Source organism: Sceloporus occidentalis, unplaced genomic scaffold (genome assembly GCF_023333645.1).
Source record: "Sceloporus occidentalis isolate IW3139 unplaced genomic scaffold, rSceOcc1.0.p SCAF_55, whole genome shotgun sequence".
In the NCBI taxonomy this organism is placed as follows: domain Eukaryota; kingdom Metazoa; phylum Chordata; class Lepidosauria; order Squamata; family Phrynosomatidae; genus Sceloporus; species Sceloporus occidentalis.
In genome coordinates this window covers 4266813-4282401 of record NW_028317035.1, presented here as the reverse complement: position 1 = coordinate 4282401, position 15589 = coordinate 4266813, and the positions used below count along the sequence as shown (strand labels likewise).

The window sequence follows — 15589 nt, the reverse complement described above, 5'->3', positions numbered from 1 at the left end:
AAGGGGGCAAAAAACGTAAAACATGAGTCAGGTTAATGTGCCTACCATTACTAAAGTGTCTACTTCTGCAAAGTGTTCTATACAATAATATAGTTGCACAACATATAAAATATAATAATAGTACAAATTTGATAATAGTAATTCCACTTTTGTTGTTGAGTTCTTCAATCACCCTATGTCCTCCTTGCCTTCAACATCTGGTCAACTTATTGAGTTGAAAGGGGCCCCCTGGAACTTTAGGAAGGGGGGAATATGACTGCTGGCCTAGGCCGCAGTATAGGGTTAATTGCAGGGTCACCATTGGCTAGGAGGGTGCAACAATGTTGCGGGCGAGGGTTTAAAAGGTGATGGCAAGTGTACTCCTACCTTTTTCCCGCCTGTATCCTAAGGACAGGCTCACCTATCCCACCCTCCCTCCCCATTTATGTGTTGCTGCTTGTCCTTTCTTTTGCAGTCTCAGCTGCGGAAGAATATCCACCTCTGGCCAGCGCTTGGAATGGTGAGAAGTCGAGGCTGTGCCCGTATGGGCTTGGGGAGGCGAGTCCAGCAGGCGTCTGATGGCACTCTCTGGGTTAGAACTCTTGGTTTATGTGTTTGTTGAACCGCCTGCTAGGCTTAATGGCTAGCAGCTGGCGGGTTGTTATAAGGTTTGGTTTGTTACTTATTGTTATGCTGGCATGTGTTAATAAAGCTGTGGCCAACTCCCTTACCCATATTAACGGCTCTTGTTATTACTGGGTGTCGGTATAAGGGGTTGGATTTGGTAACGGTCTCTAGGGCTAAGCAGTCAAGTATTTGGATGTAGAAAGCAGCCACATTGACTCATATTGTGGGATACAAACTTACAGTATATGATCTTTGTGTTAAATATTAGGGCAACCAGTCGGGACAATTAGTATTTTATTTATGTTTAGAAGCCAAATATTGTAGATCGGAAAACACAAAAAGTGTAGATCTGGAATTGTTTATGGTGTAATATCTCCCTGGACCTTACTTTATTACACAAATAACAGAAATCTGACTCTTATAACGTAAACTTACTTAGATTCAGTCCCTATTAGTAAAGATGTAAATCAGAACCAGTTACAAATGGGGAAAAAAATCCAGAATTCTAGCCTTGCCTCTTAAGTTGGACATCCACTCCCTTCTGTCTCCAATAAGGAAGACTTAAAGCCAATTACGTAGACAGATACAGTTAAATGACACAGGCAAGGCTTGTAAGTGCTGCCTTTGTGTTTGTTCTCTGCCTCTCTCCTTCTCACTGTGATCATGCGCTGGAGAGAGACAGAAAACAGTATGAAACAGTGATTACCTAGGTCACAATTAAATTGTTTTACCTGATCCTAGGAGGTTAATTTTGTATATATACTTTTTAATGTATATTGTGTAGTTAGCAGGCCCGGACTGGGACAAAAATTAGGCCCGGGCATTTAAGCCAGAGCAGCCCATTTTTATTTATTTATTTATTGTTAAAGCCCACCCTTCATGTACCATCTTTGCATTTACTCACTCATTCACACAAATCATTAACACATTCATTAATGCAGTCTCACAAATCATTCAAGCAATTCATCGACACATGAATTCATTAATTGTCATACGCATTCACACAATTCATCCACACATTTATTCATTCATTCTCATATGCATTCACACTACCCCTCCTCCCCATCTTATCTGCCCCTTCTATGTTCCCCCTTTTCACTATGTACCCCCTTCCCCACTTCTCAATATGCACCCCTCTCCCCATTTCTCACCCTCCTCTGCCCCTTCTCACTGCACCCCCCTCCCTCACCCTACTTACCTTGTTGCTGGAGCAAGCAGCAACTGCGACCGGGACCGCGGCAGGGCCGGATTGACTTAGGGGCTGATGGAGCTGCAGCTCCAGGCCCCTACCTTAAAATAGGCCCAGTCAGGACTGGGCCTATGCGGCCTCTATGGCCGCATTAACGCAGGCCCCCTTAAGCCCGCCGCAACTGCGACCGGGTCCGCCACTGTAAGGGGCCGGGAAGCCCCCACCAGGGCCAGCCTTAGGGGTCTGCGGCCGCACAGAGCTTAAATTAAAACATCGGGGTTTTTTTTTTTAGAGGATGTTAAATAAAGTAAACCCCCCCCCGATGTTTTAATTTAAACCCTGTGCGGCTGCACACCCGTAAGGCTGGCCCTGGTTGGCTTAAGGGGAAGGTGCCCCTTATGCCCTGCGTTAATGCGGCCGTAGAGGCCGCATAGACCCAGTCAGTCCGGTCCTGACTGGGCCTATTTTAAGGTAGGAGCCTGGAGCTGCAGCTCCATTAGCCCCTAAATCAATCCGGCCCTGCCGCGGCCTGGCCCACCATGCAAATGCCCGGTGTGCCCGATGGTCAGTCCGGGCCTGGTAGTTAGTATGGTGAAGGTTTGTTTGTGGGTAATTAGTTAAATAAGGTTAGGGTTAATTAGAGTTTAAAAAATAAATTAAAAATTAAAATAAAAACTTAAAAATAGAAGACTTAAGTAAAAATGATATAGGAATATATGGTAGTTTTTAAATAAGGGGAAGTAAACAAATATGTTTGGTATTTTTCCCCATTTATACTAGCTGTGTATAATTTATATACCTATAAATCAGAACTTTTTTTGTATGAATACGGTTTAAAAAAAAGCCCAACTTGTCCCAAAAAACATATATAATGTGTTTGGGTACACTAAATTAAAAAGAAGGTAATAATGGTTGAAAAGGGGCATAGCAAAATCACGAAAATTGTTCTGGTCCTGGTCAGGAACACAAAAACATTTAAGAGGGTTTTTTTTGTTTCTATGGCAACAACCTGCTTTTTAAGAATTCCTGTCAAAATTACGAATGAGACAAATTTTTACATGATTTTAAAAAAATGGGGGGAAGGATCTGGGTATTTCACATGACTAAAAATTATGTTTTAATGCTTCATTCAGTTATTAATGTTAAAATTATATTTAGCAAAATAGATGTTATGGCACCATTAATATGAAAGAAAATCATAATAATCCCGAAAGGAAGTAAAGATCTTGCATGTAGTAGGCTTTAAATGCATTATATCAAAGTAACACTACATAAATTGAGTTAACCGAATTGTAAAAGGCAAAATTTTTGGGAAAGGGACAGCTTTATTTATCTATATATTTAATCCTACAGACTGACTCAAGTTTTTTTAAATGAAAAAAAAAATATATGTAATACAAAAATGATCGTAAGCATGAGGGTTAACTGATTCTTTGCACACAAACATACAAAACAGAAAGCTCAAATCACCCACTCTTCATAGGAAGCAAGGGAAAACAGATTTTGCCTGTATCTTGCACATGACCCAGTAGAGGACAGCAAAACATCATTGTTCATTTGCAGTAGCGGTTGAATATAGACATTGGAAAGTGATGCTATCGTGGAATAAAAAAGCTTTCTGTGAATAGGGTGCAAATACACAAGGAAAAAATGACATATTCAAAATCTGAACTTAAGTAAAGGCACATGTGTTTGGTAAGTTGTCTGTGGGGAGAAGACTGGTCTCCCCTTTTTTCAGTATCACCGAATCTGAGCTGATAGTACAACTTTACTTGACATTACCTTCCTTCGCGACAACGGACACATAACAGAATAACTCCAGCATGTTAGTTTCTTCTTTTGAGCCCTTGTGTTTGATTGCAGTGTAGTGATAAGTAAAAAAAATATTTTTTTTTTGAATGTGAATCACTACTTTTTTTTATTTTATATACATGCTTAGCTTGTGCACGTTAATGTGGGGTATGCCTGTAAATAGAAGTTATATGTGTCCTTGTATGGTATTTCCTAATGTCAATGCAAAAGTATTACGAAATGAATGAAAAACATTTCAGACTTGCTGATTTGTTCAAAAAATTTTTAATATTTCATTCACAAGTGTAATATTAAAAAAAAAATAAAAATAAAAAAATATCTCTCTAGTCAAGAAGAAAATGTGTCAAACAGGGCCGGCCCAAGGCAAAATGCCGCCTGGGGCGAATTTTAAAATGCCGCCCCCCCCCTTATCTACCCTTCCTCTCCCTCCGTCCCTGCCGCCCCCCCCCCCTTATCTACCCTTCCTCCGTCCCTGCCGCCCCCCCTTGTACTTACCTTTCAGCAGTCCTGCGTCGAGTCTTCCTGTTCGGTCTTGGTGCCGGCTTGTAATGCTGAGCGCCGGAAATCTTCCGGCACTCAGCATTACAAGCCAGCACCAAGACCGAACAGGAAGACTCGCCGCAGAGGAGAGAGGGGCGCCGAGCGGGTACCGACAGCTTGGTAAGCGAAAACCACTCGGCGCCCGTTTCTCTCAAAAAAAAAGGGCTTCAAAAGTGCCGCCTGGAGCGGTTGCCCCACTCGGCTCCATTGTCGGGCCGGCCCTGGTGTCAAATGTATATAAACGTCAGTGTCATGGTGGCTGCAGCACAATTTTTACAAATCAATCCAGAAATCTTTTTCTTATCCAAACTCATCCATTCCCTTGATGAATAAACATATTCAGTCTTTCATTCATAAGATATCCTTTAAAACAGACAGACTTGGGGGGCTTCAGGCATCAAAGTATGAGATCCAAATTCCAAAAATGCCATATAAGTCATCTTTTGGACAGTTAGGAATATCTCTTCAACAGCACGTGTTTTGTGGGGAATCTTGTACAGATGTTAATTTGATTGAGTCAGTCAGGCAGCTCTCCCTAGTCTCTCTGTACTGCAATAAAATAAAATGTTTTATGTAATAGCCGATTAACCAGTTCTATAAGGATAGTGCTACTTATCTTATATAAAACATAAACAAAAGAAACAGAATATGCTATCTTAAGGAAGTCATAGAGTTACGAGGAACTATAAGCCCCTTTTCACGATCACTTCTGTATTTATCCCTAATATTACATTGTATTACACTTTTTTATATAGCACCAGCAGATTCCATGGTGCAGTCACAATAGGGTACAGTGAAAGTACAGAAACCAATTTAATTATCATGAACAGACATTAATCATACTGGTGCAGGAGAAGAATGGTGTGCTTTTGCAAGCTAATGATCTATTTGGTGGTTCAGGATGAATAGCAAAAGGTAGGGATGCTTGAGTGAAGATGAGTTGATGTAGTGAGGGAGATATGGAGAACTTTGAAGGTGGAAAAAGTTCTGACATGATTTATCTTTGTCTCATTCTTTAACATCACAAGAACCTGTATACTTTTTATATCATATATATATATATATATATATATATATATAATTACAACTGTGAGACAATACTACATTGTTTTTATTGGTTACATGCCTAAAACACGCTTGAAACCAGTGGCGTCGCTACAGGGGGGCAAGGGGGGGCAATTGCCCCCCCTAGGTTAATCCTTGCCCATCTGCCGTCTTTTTTTTTTTTTTTTTTCTAATGCGGAGGAGAGAGAGGGTGCGGCCCGCGTAGGATCGGCAGCCAGGGCAACCGATCTTACGCGGGCCGCACCTTGAGTCAGGCTACTTACCTGTGGGAGGGTCTTCTGTACTGCATAGAGGAAGCGGAACCTAGCAGAGTTCACGTGACATCACATGACTCTGCTCCAGTCCTGCTTCCTCTGTGCAGTACCAGAGAACGCAGAGGGAGGCTGCGCCGTCTGCTGAAGTCTGTGAGCGGCATCGAGGAGCTGCAGTGCAGGTAAGGGGGTGGGGAGGGTGTTTGAATGAGTATGCGCAGGGGCGGGCTGGGCCGGGGGGCAATTGCCCCCCAGGCTGCCCTGGATCTACATTAAACGGCCGCATGGCCGCAGCATCCGAGGTGGGCCAGCAGAAGTGGCCGGCACACGAAGATGCCATTGCAGCCGATGTGGCTGTGACTTTTAAAGCGGCGGTAAGACACGCTGGCCACTTTAAAATCATTAAGCAGGCAGCGTGCCTGCACAGTGCCGCCCAGTGTCCTGTTCCGTGTGACTCCACCCCCTTGAGCGGCACGTCACATCAATCAATGTGGTGGGCCACTCAAGGGGGCGGAGTCACACGGAACAGTTCCTCGTGACAGCTAGAAGAGCACGTTGGAGGACAGCAGCAGGGAAGGATGGCAGCAAAAATGTAAGTATTAAAAAAATAAAAATAAATAGTTGGGATAATAGGCGGAAGGGGAGCCATATTCAAAGGTGGGGGCTGCATTGGGACAACAATTAAATGCAAAATGGGGGTGGCTAGGGGGGTATAAGTACACAACAGGGGGGTTGGGGCACCATATAAATCAATACACAAAGGTGGGGGGTGGGTGGCTGGGTTCAATATACATGGGCCATTAACAATGCAAAGGGGGGCATCAATACACAAGGGAGGGGGGCTGGCTGGGGACATCAAATAAATCAATACACAAGGGTGTTGGGGCATAATGTACAAAGGGGGCTGGCTGGGGGCACAAATCCACATGGGGCAATACACAAGGCTGTGGGGGGAAATACATTAAAACCAAAGGGGGGGCTGGCTGGGGCATCAATACACAAGGGGGAAAAACAAACAAACAGCAAACCATTGTGGAAAGCATTTTGGATGTGGGTGTCAGTGTCGCAGAGCCTGTCCTGGTATGTGTGTGTTTGAGTGTAGGTGTGGTAGAGCCTGTCCTGTTTTGTGTGTGTGTTTGGATATCGGTGTGGCAGAGCCTGTCCTGGTGTCTGTGTGTTTGGCTGTCTGTGTGGCAGAGCCTGTCCTGGTGTGTGTGTGTTTGGGTGTCGGTGTGACAGAGCATGTCCTGGTGTGTGTTTGGGTGTTGATGTGGCAGAGCCTGTCCTGGTGTCTGTGTATTTGGGTGTCTGTGTGGCAGAGCCTGTCCTGGTGTGTGTGTGTTTGGGTGTCGGTGTGACAGAGCATGTCCTGGTGTGTGTTTGGGTGTTGATGTGGCAGAGCCTGTCCTGGTGTGTGTGTTTGGGTGTCAGTGTGGCAGAGCCTTTCCTGGTATCTGTGTGGCAGAGCCTGTCCTGGCGTGTCTGTTTGGGAGTCGGTGTGGCAGAGCTTGTACTGGTGTCAGGGCGGGCTGTTTGGGGACAAAATTGGCTCATGCTGGGCTGTTTGGGGACAAAGTTGGCTCACTCTGGACTGTAATTTGTTAATGTTATCTTGGTGCTGGTCCGGTTGTATGTGGGCAGTGTGGACACCAGGGCTGACTTTGGGGGTGTGCATCCTGTGATCTATGCCTCTAATTTAGGGGATTTTATCTATACCTTTAATGCTTAGTTGTTATGTGATTTCCAGTTGATCTGTACCTGCAAAGCTGGGTTTGTGTGTTTATTCTGTTGATCTGTATCTACTATGCTATGTTTCCACACATTATTTATGTATACCTGCAAATACAGGGTTTGTATTTCTTATTCAGTTGATCTATACATGTATGTGCTGTTTACATGTGTTGTTTATTCGATCTATACCTGAACTACAGGGAGTAAGTAAAACAGAGGTGTGGCTTAGTGAATGAGGGACAAAGGGACTCTTATGAGGGATGATTATAGGCAGGGGCACAAGGAAATGCCTAGGGTCCAATTTTTCCATATTTAAATTTTATTTTGTTACAAAGATTAGCTGTTTTTTAATGTATTAAACATATTTTTTTTTACTCCCAGTCCCATCACATTACATCAATATCTGTTAGAAAATCAGGAAAAGATGGGCATGGATTGTGTGCTGATTCGGTGGTGCAATGGGCCACCTGACTAGACTTGCCCCCCAGGCCTTAGGCTGCCAGCCCTCCCCTGAGTATGCGTGATTGAGGGAATTAATCTGTGAATGAATGAGTATATGAATGAATGAGTGTGTGTGTGTGATAGTATGGGTGTGTAAGTGCTGGAACCTAGGCATGATGGGACTGTGATTGCTGTTAGCAATCACACTCCTATCATGCCAAGTCAGTCAGTACATGCTGAAAGCTAGCTAGCTGCCCCCCTTGTGTATTGATGCTGCCAGCAGTATGGGGTCTGCACATCACTTACAGCCACCCTGTACCAGCATGTACTGGCTGACTTGGCATGATAGGAGTGTGATTGCTAACAGCAATCACAGTCCCATCATGCCTAGGTTCCAGCATTTACTGGTTGGATGTGTAAGTGCTGGAACCTAGGCATGATGGGACTGTGATTGCTGTTAGCAATCACACTCCTATCATGCCAAGTCAGCCAGTACATGCTGAAACCTAGCTAGCTGCCCCCCTTGTGTATTGATGCTGCCAGCAGTATGGGGTCTACACATCACTTACAGCCACCCTGTGCCAGCATGTACTGGCTGACCTGGCATGATAGGAGTGTGATTGCTAACAGCAATCACAGTCCCATCATGCCTAGGTACCAGCATTTACTGGTTGCCTGGGTATGATAGGAGTGTGATTGCTGTGTGGGCAGTGTGGATGCCAGGGCTGGCTTTGGGGTGTGCAACCTGTGATCTATGCCTGTAATTTAGGGGGTTTTAAATATACCTTTTAATGATGTGTTTTTATGTGAATTCCAATTGATCTATACCTGCAAAGCTGGTTTTCCATACATTATTTATGTATACCTGCAAATACAGCGTTTGTATGTCTTATTCAGTTGATTAATACCTGCAATGCTGTTTCCATGTATTTATTTGATCTATACCTGCAATGCTACTTTTCATATACTATTGTATACCTGCAAATACAGGATTTGTATGTCTGATTCTGTTTATTTGATATATACCTTCAGTGCTGATATCACAAGTGAATTTCAGTTGATCTATACATGCAAAGCTTGGTTTGTGTGTTAATGTGTTGATCTATACCTGCTATCGGCAACTGGGGCTAATAATATATATGGGCAGCAGGGGCATCAATACACAAGGGGCAAAAACACTAAGGGGGTATAAACGACAATGCAGTGTGAAAAATTAATCCTGATGTAGACGTCTGTGACATAGATTGTGTCCTGCTGTTTGTGTATTTTTGGTTATCAGTGTAGCAGAGCCTGTCCCCGGGTGTGTGTGTATAGGTGTTGGTGTGACAGAGCCTGTCCTGGTGTGTGTTTGGTTGTCAGTGTGGCAGAGCCTGTCCTAGGGTGTGTGTTTCAATGTCAGTGTGTCAGAGCCTGTCCTGGTGTGTGTGTGTGTGTGTTTGGATGTGGGTGTGTCAGAGCCTGTCCTGGTGTGTGTGTGTGTGTTTGGATGTGGGTGTGGCAGAGCCTGTCCTGATGTGTGAGGGGGTCGGTGTGGCAGAGCCTGTCCTGGTGTGTGTGTCTGGGTGTCGGTGTGACAGAGCCTGTGTTGGTGTGTGTGTTTGGTCTGTTTCCTGGCACTTAACTTACAGTAGGAATTATTTAATTTATATTTATCCAGAGATAAAATGCCTTCCTGAAGTTGTAGTGACTTCAGGGGACAAAACGTTCAAGGCCCTGAAATCATTTAGTGGAAAAGTTATTTATTGTGTTATAATATTTATTTCAAGGATTAGTCGCACTCAATTGTGGCTTCAGGCTTCCCATGATCAAGTATTATTTTAGCCCAATAACAAAAGTATAATTCCATAGCACATTACTTTTGGAAATTATGAATGCCCCCCCAGTTTGACTGTGGTATCTTGTGTGCCCCCCCCATATATATTGTTATATCTGCTGCTTTCTAGAAAATGTTGTTTTGTTTTTTACATAATTGGAGCTGCATTTATGAAAGTGCAATATATCTCTTTAGATACATTTACTTGGTCAGTTTAAAAAATAAATATATATTGTACATAAATAAATATATATTGTACTGCACCAATATTCACACCACTGCACTTACATGGACATTCCAGTAATCATATGGACTTTAACCAGGGGCGTAACTAGAAACCACAGGGCTCTGGTGCAAAAAATTGCCCCAGCCCCCTCCAAGCAAGTGCCTTTGCACCAAGCAGCTTATCAGTGCCATCCTAAACCCCCAAACAGCCTGTCTGTGCCATCTTTGCCCCCTTCCAACATATACTCTGGCAGACTTACACAAAATTACACACACTTACTCATGCTCACACATTTACATGTCCATGCACATGACAGACTGAAAAAAGTGGTTACATGAGTTGCAGAATAGAGGACTGCAAAAAACTTGCGGGCATGGGCGGTCTTGCTGGGGCTGCGGGCGGGAGCGGGCGGTCAGCAGTGGCGTCGGCAGGGGGGGCCAGAGGGGGCCATGGCCCCCCCTACATTATGCTGTGCCCCCCAGTGTGCCCCCCCAATTGAAACAATATATTACCATGACCCGGCCCACCGCCAAGAAACTGGGACATTTCCCGGTGTGCCGGCACATTGAGCTGAAATTGCAGCCGATGTGGCTGACAGTTTCAAAGCGGCTGTAAAACCGAAGCAGTTTTACAGCCGCTTTGAAACTGTCAGCCGCCGGCCGCTTAATGGCTTGCCGGCATGCCGATCACTGAGGCTCTTCGTCCCGCCCCTTTGAAGATGCACCGTGACGCTCAAGGGGGCGGGCACTTACGGAACAGATGCTCTGTGACAGGGAGAACGTGATAGAAGAGCAAAAGCAGCGGTGTTAAGGCGGAAAAACGAAGACCTTCAAAAAAGTAATTATTTCATTTTTAAAAAATAGTTGAGTTGATAAGCAGAAGGAGGGACATTAACAAGGGGGGGCTGCCTTGGGGAAATTAAATACAAAAAGATGGTGGCTGGCAGGCTGGGGACATAATTACACATCAGGGGGGTTAATACTGGGGGCCATTATAATAACCATTACAAGGGGCTGGTGCATCAATACACAAGGGAGGGGGGCAGGCTGGGGGCATCAAATAAATCAATACACAAGGGAGGGGGGCTGGCTGGGGGCATCAAATAAATCAATACACAAGGGAGGGGGCCTGGCTGGGGGCATCAAATACATCAATACACAAGAGTGTATAGCAAAAATGCACAAAGGAGGGTGCCTGGGGGGGCACAAATACACAAGGGGCAATACACACAAACAACAGAGCAATGTGGAAAGCATTTTTTATACTAGTAGTAGTAGTATAATATAATAATAATAATATTAGTAAGTTATCCCATCCTGATGTGGGGGTCCATGTGGCAGCAGAGCCTGCCCTGGGGTATGTATTTGGGTGTCAGTGTGGGAGACCCTGTCATGATGTGAGTTTGGTCATCTGTTTCCTGGCACTTTACTTGCTGTAGAGGGTTAAATAGAACTTTGTAATTTTTATTTATCCAGACTTTGTGGTCACTTCAGAGGACAAAACTTTCTAGGCCTAGAAATCAGTGAGAGGAAAAGTAAAGGTTTTGTGTTATTTACTCTTATTTCAATCTGAATATATTATTACAAAGGAAACGTAGATGTTGGTTCAGAGTTTGTGAAACTCAATTCTTGATTACAGTATACAGGACGCTATTCCCCTTTGGTTTCACAGGCCTTCACAGACCAAGTGCTATTCAGCTTAGTTATATGCAACTGTATGCATTTTGTTATCTGTGATGAGGTGTTCATTTGGTGATGCAGTGCTAAGATGGTTGTGTTGCATTAATTGCTAAAATATTTCATTTTCAAGAATATTGTTAAGAATAATGCTATCACTGTTTTGTTGCGCTGAATAAAACTGGACTTTTTCATCTAAAAATTTTAGCAGTAGCAAATGTTTGATTCCATTATGTGTAATCTTAATTTATTTGGGCCTTTTAACTTTTTTGATTTCTGGGATTTTAATAATGTGATAAAAAAGAATGATTTATAGTTGTTTGGATGTCAAATAGTGTGTAAAATTCTGTTGATCTGTATCGGCTAAGTTTCCATACATTATTTATGTATACCTGCAAATACAGGTTTTTTTTTGTCTAATTCAGTTGCATGTGCTGTTTCCATGTGTTGTTTATTTGATCTATACCTGAACTACAGGGTGTAAGTAAAAGAGCGGTATGGTTTAGTGAATGAGGGGACAAAGGGACTCTGGGGATGATTACAGGGGAAAGGACTTCTCAATGTCACGGTGCAGTCAGAAGGAAGGAAGACTGTACTGACTCTCACTGTCTTCCCCTGATCTGCAGTCAGTGTGGCAAATATATTTTTTTCGGCGTGGTAGCGGAGGGAGTGATTGCATGCAAGGGAGCGTTGAGCAGGGCCCAAGGAAATGCTTGGGTAGGGTCCAGTTTTTTCACTATAAAATATATTGGCAGCAGGGGCAAATATCTATATATGTTTTGGCAGCAGGGGCTAATATTTATTTATATATGGGCAGCAGGGTCTAATATTTATATATTGACAGCAGGGTTTAATATTTATATATATTTGCGGCAGGGTCTAATATTAATATATATTGGCTGCAGGGGCTAATATTAATATATATCAGCAGCAGGAGCTAATATTAATATGTATCGGAAGCAGGGGCTAATAATATATACCGGCAGCAGGGTCTAATATTAATATATATCAGCAGCAGGAGCTAATATTAATATATATCGGAAGCAGGGGCTAATATTTATATATATATATATATATATATATATATATTGGCAGCAGGAGCTAATATTAACATATATTGGCAGCAGGAGCTAATATTAATATTTATTGGCAGCAGGGTCTAATATTTATATATATTGGCTGCAGGGCCTATTATCAATAAATATTGGCTGCAGGGGCTAATATTTATATATATTGGCTGCAGGGACTAATAATATATATCGGCAGTAGGGGCTAATATTAATATATGTTGGCAGCAGGGTAACATTTTTATGTATATCGGCAGCAGGGTATAATATAAGTATGTATCCGCAGCAGGGGCTAATATTAATATATATCCACAGCAGGGGTTAATATTAATATATATCGGAAGCAGGGTGTAATATTTATATATATTGTCAGCAGGGGCTAATATTAAAGAATGAAAAACACTTTAGCTGTTATTTTGAAATCATATTTCAATCACGGTCTTTACTTCAAAGAGATAAGTGCATATTATGTAGTTAAAAATGCACGTCTAACGTGTATATACATATATATATATATATATATATATATATTGTATATGTACCGTTTTATAATTGGCCCCCCTACTTTGGTCCCTGGCCCCCCATGTGCCCCCCCTAAATATGAAAGCTGGAGACGCCACTGGCGGTCAGGCACTGTACCTGCGGGTCCCGGTAATCCCGCGCAGTCAGGCAAGGCTGCCATCTCGCTGTTCTGTTACAGTGTCTCCTATCTTGCTCCGCCCAGGAACAAGGCGGAGTCACGTGATGTGATGTAACTTCCTGTGACTCCGCCTTGTTCCTGGGCAGAGCAAGAGAAGAGACGCTGTGAGGGAACAACTCGAGGGCAGCCTTGCGGGACTGCGCGGGAAATCAGGTAAGGAGATGGGCGTGATTGGCCACAAATGTGGCGGGAGCGGAACACCCACATTGCGGGAGCGGGATTAAAAACAGTGGGAGCAGGCGGGAGCGGGATTAAAAAAGCAGTCCCGCGCAGGGCTCTATTGCAGAACCAGTTGTAACAGTGGTTAAGACAAATTAATAGAACAATGTGAACTTGTCACATTGTCATTCAATAAAAAATTAATCCAAATGGTAAGGTTCCTGCAAGAAGCATCTATATTTAAGTCTCTGATTGTGATACAAGGCTAAACACTTACATGTGATAAGGCTTTTTTAGCAAGGGTCTCAAATGCAAGGTCCACATTAACATTGAGTTTCGCACTGACTTCAAAATATGGAACATTGTTCTGTTTGCACCAGGAAACTGCTGATTCCTTAGAGACCTAAGTATTAGAAGAACATGATCTTAAAATCAAATGACTTCTAAGAAGCTCTGATTCCAAAACAATTACAATGGGTAACTTGTAAAAGTATATCAGAACTGCATATATATATATATATTACATAAAATCTTGCCTACCTGCCTCTCCACAAGATCAATCTTGTTTCCAAGGATGATCATAGGAAAATCAACCACAGGGGGGTATATTTTTTCCATAAAGTCTTTTTTCCATTTCTCAAGACTTAAAAAGGTGTCCTCATCTGTAACATCAAATACCAAAAGGCATCCATCAGAGCCCTTGTAAAAAGAAGACACCAAGGAACGGAACCTCTCCTGTCCACCTGTGTCCCAGATCTGGAAGAGACAACCATGGAGATGTGTGAAAAACAATTAAAGGTGGCTAGGTTCTTGTTTTTTTATGGTGATAACAATACAACCATCCACTTTCATCACTCTTGCTAAAAATATTATTCATGATATTGTTGAAACAAAAAAGCCAAGGACATGGTGTTGTTTTAGGTGTTGTGAAGTATACATTAGGCTTATTTTGTGCATTCATTAGCATGTTACTCCAAACAAGTACCATTTTTCTCTTTACATAAGTCAGAACTTGAATTAAACACATAATAGGACAATATAAACTTCAATATGGACAACTTCCAAAGTGGAACAACATAGATCCCTCCTCTGATGGTAGTAGCTTTAACACCTCACCTGTAATTTCAGACAACTATTATCCAGCTGTATGGTTTTAGAAACAAGTTGGGCGCCAAGTGTGTTCCTATAGTCAGTCATAAACCATTTATGCACATACTGATTTAATAGGGAAGTCTTCCCAGCTCTGTGGATAAATAATACATACCAGTAAGAAGCAAGACCACATTTTCAGTTTGCTTGTCATTTAGCTATTGCCAAAAAAATCTTTAAAAAAATCATCATTTCTTTAATATTTCATCTTACCCCATTGGGCCAATAATGTTAATCTTCAAATCCACTTTATTGTTGGAAGTCATGAAGAACTGAAAAAAACACAGTATATTAAATCATACAGGTTTTTGTTGTTATGTTAAAATGTCAGTAATGTTTTTGTGTTGTGTGTCTACAATCCTTCAATTCTCTCTCCACATATGGGATTATGCAGGATTGAGCCACACCAAGAAACAATAAATACTTTTAAGCACAATGGAGACAGGAAACTGTTAGATTTAATATAAAGGAACTTTTAGGTTAAAACAATTGCATGACAATGGCAAGAGTTGTCAATAAACAGGGAAGCTAGGAAGCTCCTGTCAGTCTAACAAAAAAAAAAAGCCTTCCAGGTGCTTAATGGTAAAGTATCTTTGGGAACAAGTACTTTAAAATACTGCACTTCAATATATATCAGTTGTATATGTTTTATATTGTTCAATGAAAATGTAGCAGTTGAATATAGACAATATAACATGTATAAAAAAAGGTGGAATGGTCCCACAGAAGATTTTCATCCTAGTGTAAGAAACTGCCACTAAGTATTCTGGTACAGATAATGTAAATGACCTTGAAGGGGCAGTGATTTCCTTGTTACTCTTTCATGTATCATTTTTTTAAATGTGTATGATAAAAAGTTGTAAGATTGTTAGAGTTACCTCTCATATTATTCTATTTGCTAAAAAGTGCATGCACTCTCCCGGAAGAAGCTTAAAAGATAAAATAGTTTACTATGAACCGCAGGCAACACAAAACAGATGACAAGTGTACAACCCATTTCAATGAGTTTTGAGTCCTATAAATCCACATTACCCAAATTCTATAATATGACATGCTGAACAATATACCCCTGACAATCACAGCCTCTGACAAATAACACACAAGCCGTATGCATGGCTACAGTTCAGGGATTTACTCACACACTCCGTCAGTCAGTGATGATCC

General features: G+C 42.2%; 1 protein-coding gene across 1 annotated transcript; it reads right to left on the bottom strand.

Moving 5' to 3' along the window:
* Positions 1–4612: 4612 nt before the first annotated feature.
* LOC149287951 (ras-related protein Rab-7b-like) lies at positions 4613–14691 on the bottom strand. Its single transcript, XM_089492340.1, has 5 exons — positions 14639–14691; positions 14393–14519; positions 13817–14032; positions 13554–13679; positions 4613–4696 (listed from the first exon to the last, which is right to left on the bottom strand). Exons 1-5 carry the CDS (start codon positions 14689–14691, stop codon positions 4613–4615), a joined length of 606 nt encoding a protein of 201 aa, XP_089348466.1.
* Positions 14692–15589: the final 898 nt, after the last annotated feature.